General features: G+C 46.6%; 1 protein-coding gene across 12 annotated transcripts in view; it reads right to left on the reverse strand.

Annotated features, from left to right (window-relative positions):
- Nucleotides 1-13,543, reverse strand: part of ATXN7L1 (ataxin 7 like 1) — a 268,359-nt gene that overhangs the window by 175,977 nt on the left and 78,839 nt on the right. For 11 of the 12 annotated variants that reach the window (XR_002724661.1, XM_023183053.1, XM_023183060.1 and 8 more), the window contains one exon: nucleotides 4,256-4,360. The exons of the other annotated variant lie outside the window; for it this stretch is intronic. Coding sequence is in view for 10 of the 11 variants with exons in the window: in XM_023183053.1 (XP_023038821.1) it covers nucleotides 4,256-4,360 (105 nt within the window). In the remaining variant the exon portion in view is untranslated. The remainder of the gene's footprint in view (nucleotides 1-4,255; nucleotides 4,361-13,543) is intronic. 12 annotated transcript variants of the gene reach the window in all.

The raw sequence follows: 13,543 nt of genomic DNA on the forward strand, positions 1-13,543 counted from the left end.
ATCCTTGCTTGGGAAAGAATCCTAGAATCTGAATCAGGCCACAGATGACGGCATGGGAGAAGCAGGAGGTGGCACAGATGACAGCATGGCAGGAGGGGAAGTGGTACAGAAGAACAGAGTTTTGTGGATGTTCAGCAGGAAGAGTTGCATCCAGCTAGGGGCGATGGGGAAAGACATCATGCAGAGAAGGGAGGAGAAAATTAACCTTAAGCCTCACATCAGTCACATCATCCCAACAACTCCCTGAGGCAGGCAGGGTACCCATTTTACAGATGAAGAAATGGAGGTGAAGAGGGATGAGGTAACCTGCCCAAAGTCGCACAGTTAGTGGGGGAGTCTTGAATTGCTTTGTCTCATTCCAAAGCCCATGTTCTCTCCTCTACATCAACAAAGTTCAAATAATGTTCTGTGGAGCCCTGGCAGGTGGAGGGTGAAAAAGTCAGGAGAAGGCTGCGTCCATGGGGCTTGGACCCTGCCCTAATTTCAACCTCAACAGTTCTGCTTCCATATATATTTATAGATTGGGGTTCTATATAAGATTCCATTTGAAAGACAGTTCTGCAGTTAAACCACAGGGTGTTGATCTGTGCCCCAAATCAGGCCAACACCCACCTAGCTTCCAGACCTCGGGCAAAGCACTGACCTCCTAAGCCTTAGCTTCCTCAATTACAAAATGGGTATAATATTAACACCCACATCACAGGGCTGTTGAAAGGATTACATGCTCAAAGAGATGGAGGCTGGGCACGATGGCTCATGCCTATAATCCCAGCACTTTGGGAGGCCAAGGTAGATGGATCACCTGAGGTCAGGAGTTCAAGACCAGCCTGGTCAACATGGCGAAACCCCGTCTTTACTAAAAATACAAAAATTAGCCAAGAGGGTGGCAGGCACCTGCGGTCCAAGCTACTCGGGAGGCTGAGGCAGGAGAACTGCTTGAACTGGGGAGGTGGAGGTTGCAGTGAGCTGAGATTATACCACTGCACTCCGGTCTGGATGACAGTCTGACTCAAAAAAACAAACAAAAAAAATCCCAAAAAACAAAACAAAAGAAAACAAAAAACAGATAAGGAAAGCACTTGGCACAGTGTCTGGCACTCAGTACAATGGCATTCTTATTAACTTGTGGAAAATAGCAAGGCCAGTCCGGCAAGGAAAGAGAAAAAGAAAAGAAGAAAGAAAAAAGAAAAAGAAAAAAGAAAAGAAAAGACTGGACTGAATGTTGCTATGGACTGAATGTTTGTGTCCCCCACAAATTCCTATGTTGAAATCCTACCCACAATGTGATGGTATGAGGAGGTGGGGCCTTTGGAGAGAATTAGGTCATAAGGATGGAGCCCTCATTAATGGGATTAGTGCTCATATAAAAGAGACCTCAGAGAACTCTTGTTCTCTTTCCACCATGTGAGGACACAGTGAGAAGCTGGGCATCTGCAACCTGGAAGACAGTCCTCACCAGAATCTGACCTTGTTGGCATCCTGACCTCAGACTTCTACCCTCCAGAACTGTGAAAAATACATATCTGCTGTTTATAAGCCACCCAGTCTATGACACTGGTATAGCAGCCTGAACTGACTTAGACAATCATGCAGCTATTGCAGGAATTTTTAGGGACACTAAAAAGTACTCCCCACAAAGAGTTGCAAAGATTCTAACCTCTGCTTTGCACTCTCTCCTGGTCTTGATAAATGTAAGTTTGTCTTTGTACTAGGACACACACCTAGAGCGAAGGGAGGCCTCGGTGCCTCAATTTGCTGAGCTGTGGTCATGTCTCCATTGTTGCTTGTCAGCTGGTTCAGCAAGAAGCTTAATGGAGACTAGGCTTTGAGGGATGAGATCAGTAACTCCAAACCCCCAAACTAATTTACTGCATTGCTCAGAGCTCCCAAAGCCACAGGCTGTCCCCTAAGCTGACACTTGGCTCTTATGCCAAGAGCCCCAGGGTGGCGGGAGGCAGGTGTATCAGCTCTACCAAGCCTCAGAGCCTCCTCCCTTGGCAATCTGGGACTTTACTCCTGGGAAGAATTCCGCAGGGGACAGTGGGGTCCCATGTTTTGGGTCCCTTTCAGGATCCTTCCATCGAAGACTCCAGTGAATTAAGTTCTTAGTGAAGGTTTTTGTTTGTTTGCTTTCTTGTTTGTCTTGAGAAAGGGTCTTGCTCTGTTGCTCAGGATGGAGTACAGTGGCACGATCATAGCTCACAGCAACCTCGAACTGCTGGGCTCAAGCAGTTCTACCCCTCTGCCTCTCCAGTAGCTGAGACTTATAGGTATGCCACCACACCTGGCTAACTTTTTTTTTTTTTTTTTTTTTAAGAGATGGGGTCTCACTATGCTTCCCAGGCTGGTCTCAAACTCTTGGCCTCAAGTGATCCTCCTGCCTTGGCCTCCCAAAGTGCTGGGATTATAAGCGTAAGCCACTGCACCCAGCCCCAGTGAAGGTTTTGAAGGCTTACAATAGAATGCAAGCCCCTGTTCCATGCCTATAACAGCTGCACATCCTTGTGAATTGAGTGAATGAAAATCATATTCAGGATGATGTAGCCTCTGCATTCTCACAAGACACAAAGAAGCACTGTTCACGGAGGTTCTAGGCCTGGTCACTGAACCACTGGCTGGGTGAGACCTTCTTGCCATGGCTCTTCTTTGGATTCTCCACCTGTATCTCAGCTGGTGGCACCGCCACCAGGCTCTGACAGTTTCTCTTTGGAGAGGTTTAACCCTTTCTCTCTTCCAGGCAGTGGAGAGGGTCATTTGGTACAGAGCACTGAGCAAGAAGGTCGACTTGTGCCAGGCACACAACTTGCTCCTTTCCTGCTCAGTCTGCCAGAATGAACATGTCAGAGCTGGACGCACCCACACAAGTCATCTTCCCATGGTAGGGACAAGGAAACCAAAGCCCTGAGACATCAAGCAAGTAGCCCGAGGACACAGTGCTGGCTGCAGGGAGGCGCAGAAGACTTGGCCTCTGACCAAAGCTCCTCATAGAGCACTTTCTAGGGCCCTTTCTTTGCCTTGTGCTGGTTTGAAAGTCCTGGACTCACTCCCAGAGGTGCTCCTTAAGCCTGAATTCTACAGATTATAAACACATAATATGCCTACAATATATACACAGATACAGATTATATATATGTTGATATGTATATATCATATACCTACACATACACGTGTTTGCAGTTGATAATTAGTATCTAGAGAGAATGTTAAAGAGCTTGGTTAAGCTCAACTTCCTTTTATTTTATTATAGAATAATGATAACTGAAGAGGTGGGGAAAAGTCAGAAATTCAGGGTGCGAGAAAGGGGAAATGTGTGTAATCTGCAAAGGCATATTCAATATTATACGTGCTTTGACTTTTTTTAGGCACAATAGAATGTACTTTGAAACCTTAATGGTAAGGAGCGCATTCAGATTTTATGCTCATCAACAGGGAATACAGCTTAAATAAAAAGATTGGGAGATGCTGTGCTGGACTCACAGCATATTATAGCTTTGGAGATTGTCAGACCCAATTCCCTGCTAGAGATAAGGAAACTTCCACCCAGAGAGGTTCAGTGACTTGTAGTCTAAGGCCAAATGGCTGTTTATTCATCCCCGAGGGGCGCAGCCACATGGACTTTACCTGTCCATGGCAGCTACATGGTTTGCTGATGACCAACTGAAGGAATTTATTACATCAAGGATGTCAAGATAGAGACAGAAAGCAGTTCCCAACCTCACCTGGGATTTTTTTTTTTTTTTTTTTTTTTTTTTAACAAGGGGGATTCTTGGGAAAGGTGAATTGGAATGTAAGGTTTTACTGATGCACCATTTCCTTGAGGCAGCACCCCAATAGTCCACACACTGGGCTGCACTTGGCCCCAGCCCTCCTTTGTGTTAAGTCTGGGGAGACTCTCTCCTGGCCCTCTTTCAGGGGGAGAAAATGTCTGGCTGCAGGAGCAACTCCTTAAGCAGCTCTCCCCTCCCCCTGGTCACCTGCAGAGGCCACTGCCAGGCTGGGCAGATGGCTTCAGTCTAGCCCCATCGAGCAAGACAAGTTGCAGGTTTTCTCTCATTTGTTCTGACAGGACTGAGCATTTCAGCAGAAGGACTACAGCTCCTAAAACAGCCTGCGAACAGAGGCAGCAGCCCAGGAAGACTTTAGCCACAGCCTCAGGCTAAGACAAGACACGGCCAGACCCTGTCGGGGAGCCCAGGGGAAGACGACTGTCCCCAGGGCAGCAGCTGCAGATGTGACAGTGCAGGTGTCCACTTACCGCAGTGCGACTGGAAAACCTGTGGCTTGACGACCTGGTTACAGGCACTGCACACTACGAGATAGAAGTCGTCATGTGCTGGGTAATGGCCAAATAAGTGCATATCTGTGGGGGAAATGAAAACAGTGTTTTTTGAAAAAGCAATTAAGTCTCAGAAGGTGTACAGTTTCCTCTTGGAATTTCTTCAAGGACAGTTTTTCAAACACAACACGCAGAAAGGCAATAATCTTTACTAAGGGAACTCGGTTTGTCATAAGGCAGCTCCCCGCCTCTCAGAGAAGCAATTGCGTCAGAGAATCCCTCCTCATTTCTCCCCTGGACATGGACTGCGGCTGCTCCTGATTCAGTCTGTGGTGCTGAGGGGCTGCTCTGAGTCACATGCTATGGGAATCACCCTGTCCTGAGAGAACCCACATGTTAGCTGGGATTCACTGAGGCTCTATCTATCTCAGGCTGGGAGGAACTCCTCCAAACCCATTCCTGCGTAAGCAGTGGTCCTTCAGGGAAGTGAGAGGGTGTCTGGCTGGGGACAGAAGGAGAAGTCATTTGGCCTCGGCAGTGCCTGGGTTTCTCCATCACCTGAGGGACATGCTAAGGCTGAAGGAGTCCGCTGAACAAGTGGCTCATTTGTTGCCATCATTACCCATTATTCATTCAATAAATATTTACCGAGCACCTGAATGTGCCAGGCAATGTGCCAGGTGCTGGGGAAAACGGGGGAACAAGAATGAGTTCTCTGCTCTCCTGGAGCTTAAGGTAGCAGAAGAGAGAAGCATCAGGCAGACCACCACACGAGTCATCATTGCCTGCAGCTGTGTTACGGGCTACGGAGGCGATGCACGGGGTCCCCTGGGAGTGTGCGGCAGGTGGCCCTAACCTAATATGAGGCAGTAGAGAATGCTTCCCTGAGGAGGGGAGCAGGTCATCTGAGACTCCAGGATGAGTAGAGGTTAGGGAAGCAAAGGGCCAGGCAGGGGGAAGGCGGAAAGTTTGAAGATGAAGCCAAGGAAGGAGGTTCTGTGCATGGAGGGAGCCTTGGAGCCTCTTGGCTGGAACAGAACAGGGGAAACAGCAGGGTGAGGCTGGCCAGGCCCAGAAGCCATGAACCTTCCATGCCCAGGTGAGGATTTTGACTCTGACTTTAAGAACAATGGGAAGTACTGGGGCTTTTCAAGCAAAGAAGTGACGCGATCAGGTGCATACCGTCAAAAGATCAGTTACGTGGCAATACCTCCGAGCCAATGAACACATATGTACATGGATGTTCACAGCAGCATTACTCAGAATAGCCAAAAAGTGGATACAACCCAAACACCCACCACTTGACAAGTGGATAAACAAAATACCACAGAACATTATCCATCCAGTGAAAGCAATAAGTACTGATCCGGGCTACAAAGTGGATAAACCTAGAAAATATTAGGCTAAAGGAAAAGAGGCAGACACAAAAGGTCACATATTGAATGACCCCATTTACATGAAATGTCCAGAATAGGAGAATCTATAGAGACAAAAAGGAGGTAAGTGCTTGCCTTGGGTTGGGGGGCCTGGAAGAATTCGAGGGTGACTGCTAACAGGTATAGAGTTTCTTTTTGGGTCAATGAAAATGTTCTAAGATCGATAGTGATGACGGTCACACAACTCTGAGAACAGACTAAAACCCACTGAACTGTACACTTTAAATGGTGAACTGTAGGGTATGTGAATTGTATCTTAGCTGGGTGTGGTGGCTTACAACTGTAATCCCAGCACTTTGGGAGGCAGGACGATCAAGACCAGTCTGGGAAACAAAGTGAGACCCCATCTCTACGAAAAATGTACAAAAATCAGCCGGGTGAGGTGGCTTGTGCCTGTAGTTCCAGCTACTCAGGGGGCTAAGGTAGGAGAGTTGCTTGAGTCCAAGAGATCAAGGCTGCAGTGAGCCATGATCACACCACTGCACTCCAGTCTGGGCAACAGAGTGAGACCCTGTCTCAAAAAGAAAAAGAAAAAAATTATCTATCTATCTATCTATCTATCTATCTGACAAAAAAAAAAAAAAAAAAACAGTCCAGTTATAGGAAACCCGTAGTCACATCTTGTGCACCACCGGGTGGAGACAGGGCTCTGGCGGGCACCTCCGCCCTGCCTCCTCTTAGCTGACTGGCTTTGAGAGGGCAGCCATGAACAGTGGCAGGGGTGATGGAGGAATTAAACCTCCTCGGGTTGAGAATCCCCACGAGCCCTCATCTGCTAGATTCAGCTTGTGTCTTTAACAAAACCCCTCAAACAGGATGGTTCCCTCAACTGCGATCCTAGGCCAGAGGAGGGGAAGGTTCAAACCCAACAAATACCTAAGGGAGGCCCCCAGGCTCTATGCTCCCTTCCCAGAGCAGCCCTGCTGCTTCAAGGGAAATGGAACTGGCAGGTTTATCATAGGCAAGCGGTGAGGCCCCCACTTGCCCGGAAGGAAGCCTGTGACTGAAAGAGTAGACTGGTGACTCACACCATAGTGGCCTCCTCAGGTTTCAGGTGCCCAAGGTGGCTGCTTGCCTCATGGAGGGTGGCCTGGACACAGGCCCAACTGTATTTTAAAGGGCGTGGCCTGTCATCCCCCTCATCTCTCGCCACTGCCACTTCTAAGACTGGCATGCACTGTCTTCTGGGAGTTCCTGGAGGGGAGCGTTATTAATCAGGGCCTCGTAGGCGGGAGGCCTGTGGGAAGAGAGGCTGAGACAAGAGCCCGATGCTGGGCCCAGCCAACACCCTGTGGGCAGGCGGGACCCTCAGTGCAGAGCCTTAGAGCCGTGGAGATGACCCTTCTTGGGCCTTAACTGTTGACACAGCTCCTGTTTCGCTTTCAATTTACAGGTTATTTTTGTAACATATATTCTTTTTTTTTTTTTTTTAAATAAAACAAAAGGGATCCAAGTTCTCCGAAGATACATTTGAAAAAATACAGAAAAGCCAGAAGACATTAAAGAAAAATACCATTACCAGAAAACTTTATTAATACTCTGCATCTCATTTTGACTTAAAGTCACAGTTTATATCCAGGAACAGGCAAAACCAGGAGCTGGTGAGGGCTACAACTTATTTATTTATTCAATAAGCGTTTATTTGGCTGCCTGACATCCTTTCTGCAGCAGGTCAGGCTATGAAGGAATATAAGGTGATCATTAAAAATTAAAACAACAACAACAAACCAAACCAAGCATTAACAAAAATTTCTTGAACATCTACTCTTGTGCCAGAATGACAGGCCACATGCTGGGTGACCTGTCAGGCTGCCACTGATGCCCCATTCTTCTGTATTCCTCCAGAGACCTGCTGAGCCCATCCCATCTCCCCCACCCCCACACTCACACACATCTGTTATGTCAGTGAGAAGGTTCGGCTCCTTAGAGACTGTGGCCACCTGGGGGTGTGTTCCCCTCCAGGCCTTTTACTCATTGAGACTTTTCCTAGTTTCCCTGGAGGGCAGCGTCAACCTTGTAGTGTCTGCTCTGAGCATGTCTCCTGCGGAAAGTGAGACGACCTGGGAGTCTGCTTGATTATTCCTCGGTGAGTCAACCTTAGGATATCCTCTACAGGCTGCCCAGGTCCTGAGGGCCCTGCTGATGGGAAGCAAAGACAGGCAGCTGGCTCCCAGGAAGACCACAACTTCACATGGCTAGGTGTTCACGGGCAGTGTGCTGTTCCATTAGAGCAATGTGGGCTGGGGGACAAAGCGGGGAGGGAGGGCAGGGAGAGAGGAGAACTAATGCCAGGCATAATACTAGGTACTCTACTAATTAATTATCTTTCCTTCTCTCTCTCTCTAATTTACCCCCAAGCAAAACATTCAGTGCACAGTTAAAAACAGTGGTGAGCTGAAGCGGACTGGTGCCGGCTTGTGAGAGCCAATCACACATGTCGCTTCCCAATTTCACGTTTAGCGTCGTCATGGCGGTAGCTTGAAATCAGCCATGGTGGAAGTATTTACACCAAGGACATGGGCAAACACTACACATCAGGCTTTTTGTTTTTCTTTTGTTAAATATTTACTAGTGCACCACTGAATTAAAAACAGGTAAAAAAGTGAAGAGTGAAACCACCTGTAATGCCACCACCTAGTGATAACCACTGTTGACATGTTAATATACATACCTCTCCAGATTTGTGATGTGATAATGTTATCTTAGTTAATCTTCATAATGAACCTGCGAAACTGTCAACATCTCCACTTTCCAGGCAAGGCAACTATAGTAAAGTATTTGCTTGCAATCTCACGGCAGTGATTTGTAAAAAGTAGCATGAGATTCCCGGATATTCTGACTCTAAAGCCATTTCTCTTTTCTCAGGAACATGCTGCTTACGTAGAACAATGTCCCATTTCACAGATGAGAAAACCAGTTTGGAAGGATTTCCTGGATGACTAACAGGCTGTCCTCTGAAGGGGCTGTTGGCCTGGGCACTGGCCTGGGGTCAGAGGTGAGGTTGGGAGCACAGGGCTCATTGCTGAACCTTTCCTAGGGTGAGTGTCCTCATCTCTGAAAATGGCTAACAGTCTCTGTTTCATGGGGTTGCTGTGGTGGCTCCTAAACACTGCTTGGCCTTGTACCTTTTTCCAGGAGGGACTCAGGAGAGAGTGTGGAGAAAGCTTTCATCATTACCTCTCTTATTTTCAAAAATTCACTAGTTCCCTTCAACGGAGAGTCCTTGCTCCAAAGGACTCTCCCCATGACATTTCACAGTAGACCTAGGAAGGCTGATCCCTCTGACTGCAGAACTTCATGTGTGTGTATGTGTACATGTGTACACATGTGGACAGAGGAAGGCTGAGAGCCACTGGGAGGCTTCTCTAGGCTGTGGCCGAATGCCAAGAAAACATGTGCCCCGTGAAGATGGAACTTTGTCCAAACACAACGTACAACCATCTCCCAAAGAGACAAAGCCAGACCTGTCTGCTTTGCCCTGTTTTGTCACCACAAATGGATCAACTGTAGATTAGAGTGCTAGCACCACGACAGCATTATCACAGAGTGATCTGGTCACCCCCTGGCCTGATCACAGGCAGGGAGGAGGCAACTCCACTAACTCCATTTTTTGGATGAGAAAACAGAGGTACATTTGCTTCTGGGTCAATATTTTTATTTTTGACCCCAACCCACTATAGACATGTATTCATCCATCCGTCTATTCATCTTTCCATCTACCCACCCACCCCACTCATCCACCCATCTACCCATCCATCCACCCGCCCACCCCACCCATCCATCCACCCATCCATCCACCCATCCATCCATCCATCCATCCATCATCTATCATTGAAACATGTGGTGTACACGCTGATATTTTCTGTTCTGTTCTATTCATTTCTTTTTGTTTTACTCTATTCTATTTCATTTAAAAAATGCTCACTCAGCTCCCTAAATTAATTTCATGACTGTTTAATGGGTTACAACTCAAAGTTTGAAAAATAATCTTCAGGGCAATGTAGTTTGAGGCTGAGCAGAGTCTGAGAGTTAAGTTGGGATTTAAAGTGGTCTGAGCTGGTCCTCAGTGGTCATCCAAGAGCCTGAAGCCAGAAACTGAATCATTGGTGCCATTATGCTGCAGCCAGCTAGTACCAGCTCACAAGAGCTGACTATGTGCAATTCTTCCCCACTCTGCATTCAGTGATGCCATGTTGACAGCTTGAATCAGCCAAGGTGGGAGTATTTACATGATGGAAATCGGCATCCACTACAAACCAGGACTTCTTCCCTCAGAGAGCTGGTTGTTAAAACGTTTACCAGCACTTCACTGACTAGTGTCCCCTTCTAGCATCACTGTTTCCTGGCTCGATTTCTCCAGCTATAAAATGGAGAAAATTATATTCATCATCTACCATACTGGGATGCAGACAGGTTTTATGAACTGAAATGGAAATCATTATATTAATTTAAAATTGCGGTTACAGCATCAATTATTGACCTAAGAACTTATGCCCAACAGAGCCAGGTAAACAAGTTGATCACTTCCTGTGTCAAATGAGCACACAGAGGCTATAAATTGTCATGGGCGGGGTGGGGGATGGGGAATTAGATTACTGGAGTTCTTTCCAATGTCTATCGACTTAATGCTTACTCATTAAAGGTTATTCAGGAGATTACTCACAGATCAGGCTTGTAGCAATAAACCAGTGCTGCTTATAAATTTATCACACTTTTCTAAGTGCCTCTGTTTTGAGCAAGCAGCCCTCCACTTCCCTTCCTGAACTTCTGGTACAATTCCCATTCACGGCAGAGTCCATCACATTCACGTTATCAGCTTGGTCCGGCACTCTGCCTGCTTCCCAATAGCAGTGAGGTTCTCCCAGGCCTCTGTTCACTCTCACAGCCTTCCTCCCCCTGAAATCTGCCTCCCATACCCCCAGGTGGCAGAGGAGGGAGGGATGGAACAAAACTCAGTTGTGACGTAAGAAGACACAAAGTTTGGGACAATAGAATGGTTCCTACAAAAGTAAAGTACTAACTGACTTCCCAGTGTAGTTGGTAAAGTGCTGCTGAAGTCAACACTGAAAAAGAAACTGGCAGCATGGGAGCAGCGTTTTATTCCAGATAAACAGCCTTCTAGAGAGAACACTTTTGACAAGCAAAGTCATGTGTTTATAAACTTTAGTTTATATCCAATATTCACTTTTGAAAATGGTTACAGTTAAGGAAAAGGCAGGGTGACATCTCCAATTCTCTATTTATATAGGACTTGTTTCTAAGATGGGAAGACAGCTGGTTTTGTGGATTCAGGATCAAGCTAGATGCTGCGTGCCTTTGAATTTGCCCCTGGATACCTTCCAAGGCTCGAGACTTTGACATTATGAAGCAACAACTGGTGAGAGCTCAAATGATGAAAACCTTAAGAGAGACTAAATAAGGCTTGATTCCTCCCTTTTGCAAGCAGGAATTTCAGGTGAAGCACCAGATGTACAGAGAAGCTGCAAGAAGCAGACACTGCTTTGAAGGCAGTCAGACAGCCTATTGGCAATCAGTGATATCTACGCTCGCCATAGAGAATCTCGTGGTGGGAAAAAAGAAGACGGCAAAACAGACAACCTTAAATTCTTCTTTCTTGGAAAAAATAACAAAGCTCCTGAAAATGGCCTTAGATTTCAGGGTTGTGAAACTACCTCAGTTGCTATAGGAATTACAAAAATGTCAAGATGGCATACGCTATAATGCTATAGCTGTTAACATAATTTTATATAATTTAAACATTATGCTTTTCATTTTAACTTACTCTAAAAGGTATTGTAATGAAAAAAAATTGGGGTTGTATTTATGTTAATTTAAACATTCCAAGCTCTTTCCAGGAAGGTAGATGTGAGCTCTGCCTAAAAAGTAAGTCTCAGTTGGGCGTGGTGGCTCACGCCTATGATCCCAGCACTTTGGGAAGCCAAGGTGGGCAGATCACGAGGTCAAGAGATCGAGACCATCTTGGCCAACATGGTGAAACCCCGTCTCTACTAAAAATACAAACATTAGCTGGGTGTGGTGGTGCGTGCCTGTAGTCCCAGCTACTTGGGAGGCTGAGTCAGGAGAATTGCTTGAACCCTGAGGCAGAGGTTGCAGTGAACAGAGATCACGCCACTGCACTCCAGCCTGGCAACAGAGCAAGACTCCATCTTAAAAAAAAAAAAAAAAAGTCTCTGCTCACTGGGAGGTAACTGGACCCACAGATCTTGGTAGGACCTATGGATGTGATAAACCTGTGACAATGGCCAGAGGACCAGGTGCTACTGAACTTCCCTGGAAAACTATCAAAAAGCTGTGCTGGTGGCTGACAGTGGTTTTGATCTGTGGGCTTCCACTTACATGAACTCAGACAGGCCAAATTACTGAGAAGAACAGCAACTGTGGTTCAAGGATATGTGATTCACTTGAAGCAGATGCAAATCTGGACACAGAATGGCTGGTCCTAAGAGTCTTCCTTTCCCCTAATAATCTTTATGCACTTATTATACTGTATTTATTAATTTTTCTTTTTGCTATCAGTTTCAGTTGCATTTTAATCGCTTAACGGTGCATGGAAAGCTTAAGGCAATATACAAAAATGTTTCTCCTTTGCTCTGACAGAATGATTTTATTTGTTCCCCAACTCAAAAATCTCCTTAAATTCATAGAACAAAACAAGTTGGGGTTTGAAAAAATGACCTCAGACTCGACATCTCCCACTTCCCCAGCAGAATGTTGAGCTCCCCTCTAGGAAAATGTGATCACTTTGTTTCTCAGATCTCTGGAAACCCAGGGCTCAACTGTGAGAGATTCAAAATCAGTGAAATCTGCAAAAGGAAAATGAAGGAAGAAAACTAGAAAAGCAAGCAGCAGCGGTGAGCTCTCCAGCATCAAGGGGAGTGAGCAGGCGCGTGTGTGCAGGCAGCAGCAGCGAAGCTTTTCTTCTCTTGCAAACCAGTGGCTAAAATGGCTCCTGGCCTCTTCTTGCCATGGGTAGGCTGGAAGGCATCCCCTCCCTGGCTGGAGCCCAGGGCTGGGCCTAGTAGCAGGTTGGTGCTGAGAAACACAAGGGGCAGGTGGAAGCTCCCCATTAGGCTGCATGAACAGGATGTCCCCTCTGGACCCCAACCCCAACCACCCAACAAAACACGACCACACAAGACAGTCTCAGTCCCACTTCCTCAGGAGAAGAAACTTTAAAGACCAGCATTCAAGATGTACGGAGGTGAAGGGGCTACACTGGGTCCCCAGGATGCTTCCTTAGGCCTTAGGTCTCTCCCAGAGTTGAGAACAAATACCATGAGAGATGGGCCCTAAAAATGCAGTGCCTGCTTGCTGGGCCCTGGAGTTTGGAAGCCCAAGTTCAAATTTGGCATTTGGCTTATAATCTTCTCAAAGCTTGTGTTTCCACACTTGGAATTAGATGATTTATTTGTGAAGGGGCTGGCACATAGAAGGGATATAAAAAAATAGAACATGTTATTATTCATGGCCTTCTTCGCATCTCTCCCACTCACCTGGCCCCTCCTCAGGGAAGCCTCTCTCTCCCCTCCTGGCGCGCCCTCACTCAGCAAAGCCCAGCAGCTTTCCTAAGGCTGTCGTAGAGTGGCTGGTTTATGTCTCTGATTCTCACCAGATGGGAATCTTCTGGAAGACAGGAATTGTGACTTATCGCCCTTCCTATCTCCATAGCCAAACAGTCTGGCACGTGGTAGCTGCTTAATCAATGGTAATATGTTAACTAGGCTGAGGTTCCCAAGAAGTTGATTTATTTTCCACACTCGTTCATTTTCTCTTCTCTCGAAAGAGGAAGTAGTAAATGATAATAAATTGC

Source organism: Piliocolobus tephrosceles, chromosome 8 (genome assembly GCF_002776525.5).
Source record: "Piliocolobus tephrosceles isolate RC106 chromosome 8, ASM277652v3, whole genome shotgun sequence".
Lineage (NCBI taxonomy): Eukaryota > Metazoa > Chordata > Mammalia > Primates > Cercopithecidae > Piliocolobus > Piliocolobus tephrosceles.